At 48.6% G+C, this 1,479-nt stretch overlaps 1 protein-coding gene across 1 annotated transcript; it reads left to right on the forward strand.

The window, feature by feature from the left end:
- Nucleotides 1–505: 505 nt before the first annotated feature.
- Nucleotides 506–1,209, forward strand: EMH_0097560 (uncharacterized protein; the record flags this gene model as incomplete). The annotated part of the gene is made up of 3 exons (XM_038021959.1): nucleotides 506–589; nucleotides 696–809; nucleotides 919–1,209. 3 exons carry the CDS (start codon nucleotides 506–508, stop codon nucleotides 1,207–1,209), a joined length of 489 nt encoding a protein of 162 aa, XP_037879143.1.
- Nucleotides 1,210–1,479: the final 270 nt, after the last annotated feature.

A 1,479-nucleotide genomic window follows, 5' to 3' on the forward strand; every position in this document is an offset into this window, starting at 1 on the left:
TCAAAAGCAAGTCATCCACCATAAATCCCCTCTGTCTCAGTACAGGTAGTTAGTTATTATGCGAGTTTATGGAGAAGGAGGCCGAGGCTTGGCTTTTTATTCTGTGATTGGCGACTTGATTGTGTTCCGTTGTTTTGCAGGCAGCAGGGCAGATTCCGGTAGGTTTTCCGTCATCCGCTTAAACGAAGACAACGTGTTCCAATCTTGCTCTATAGCTTCTAGATCATGGAAAGGTTTATCTCCTGTTACGTTTCAGGTGGAAGATGGCTCCGTAGATCTTGGCATACTCGGTCAAAGTGTTAAAGTCCCCTTACGATTCATCAGTTCAACGGATAAGAGCAGTATTGATGACCTTCTCAAGAGAATGGGGCAACGGTTAGGAAGTATGCTGCAAGAAGCCCGGATTCCAAACCAGCCCATACTGCTTCGCACCGTTTTCACAAAGCGAGATGGAACTTCTTTCACAGTCGAAACGCCTCTGGGAACTACAGAGAACGCCCAGAAGATGCTGTCGAGTCTTACTCTATGGGCGCTTGTGCCGGAAGAGGCTCAGCATCAACACATAAAGCATGTTTCAATGAGTGTTCAGGTAAGCATTAAGTCCGTCTCCTGAGATGCCATGCTGGCAAATCCAATGCTACAGTGCAGACATGTGAGAACTCGGCCTAACGCTTCTCGTTTTCGTTTTCTTTCAGGTTGTTGGAACACCCCCGAGCGCTCAGGGGATCGGCTTCTCCTCCGTTTCACAGTCGCCTGCGGGTGTCATGCTCCCAACAGAGCAAACTTGGGGAACACTTCCTGGACAGCCTGTGAGTTCTCTTCCCCTTGGACGTATTGCACCTTACGTAGTGAGCGGGTAGGTACTTCCATTTTCCCTTCTGAGACGAGCTAGCGCGTTGACTGCTTGTTGCTTAACAGGCCTCAACGGTGCCTGGTTTCTTCATCCAAGAGCCTGGCGAGAAACGCTCCAACCTGGCAGACGTCGGCGAGCAGTTGGTACGGGTATTCTTCCGGAAACGTGTCTCATCAACGGGCGTCTGGAGTCGTGTATTCTGGGGGATTCAGACGCCTGGAGGTTGCTCTCCGAAGACGGAATTCCCGTACTACTTGGTCATGGGCACAAAACTTGCTGATGTTCCAGTTCCTGTAGGCAAGAACTGCATGGTTATAATCCAACTAGACCAAAAGGTACGGACTGCCACTATTTAAATTCCTGCCGTGTCAAACGGCATAGTTTAACTGCTCCAGTATTATATGCGGAAACAGAAAGGCAAACAAGAACGCCAAACGGCCTTAAGATGCTGTGCTCTGCGCTTGTTGTTTTGTCTTCAGTTTAAGGAAGCAGTCCCGAGTATCCGACCACAAGTAAGCCGAGATGCAATAGCAACATCCTGTATTCCTCAATTGATAACGAGTATGTGTCGAATGCGTGACAATATAAGCTGTGTAACGCTTTGGCGTATGTTTGCTGTTTTGTAG

Source organism: Eimeria mitis, genomic scaffold, assembly GCF_000499745.2.
Source record: "Eimeria mitis Houghton genomic scaffold, Emh_scaff9552, whole genome shotgun sequence".
Lineage (NCBI taxonomy): Eukaryota > Apicomplexa > Conoidasida > Eucoccidiorida > Eimeriidae > Eimeria > Eimeria mitis.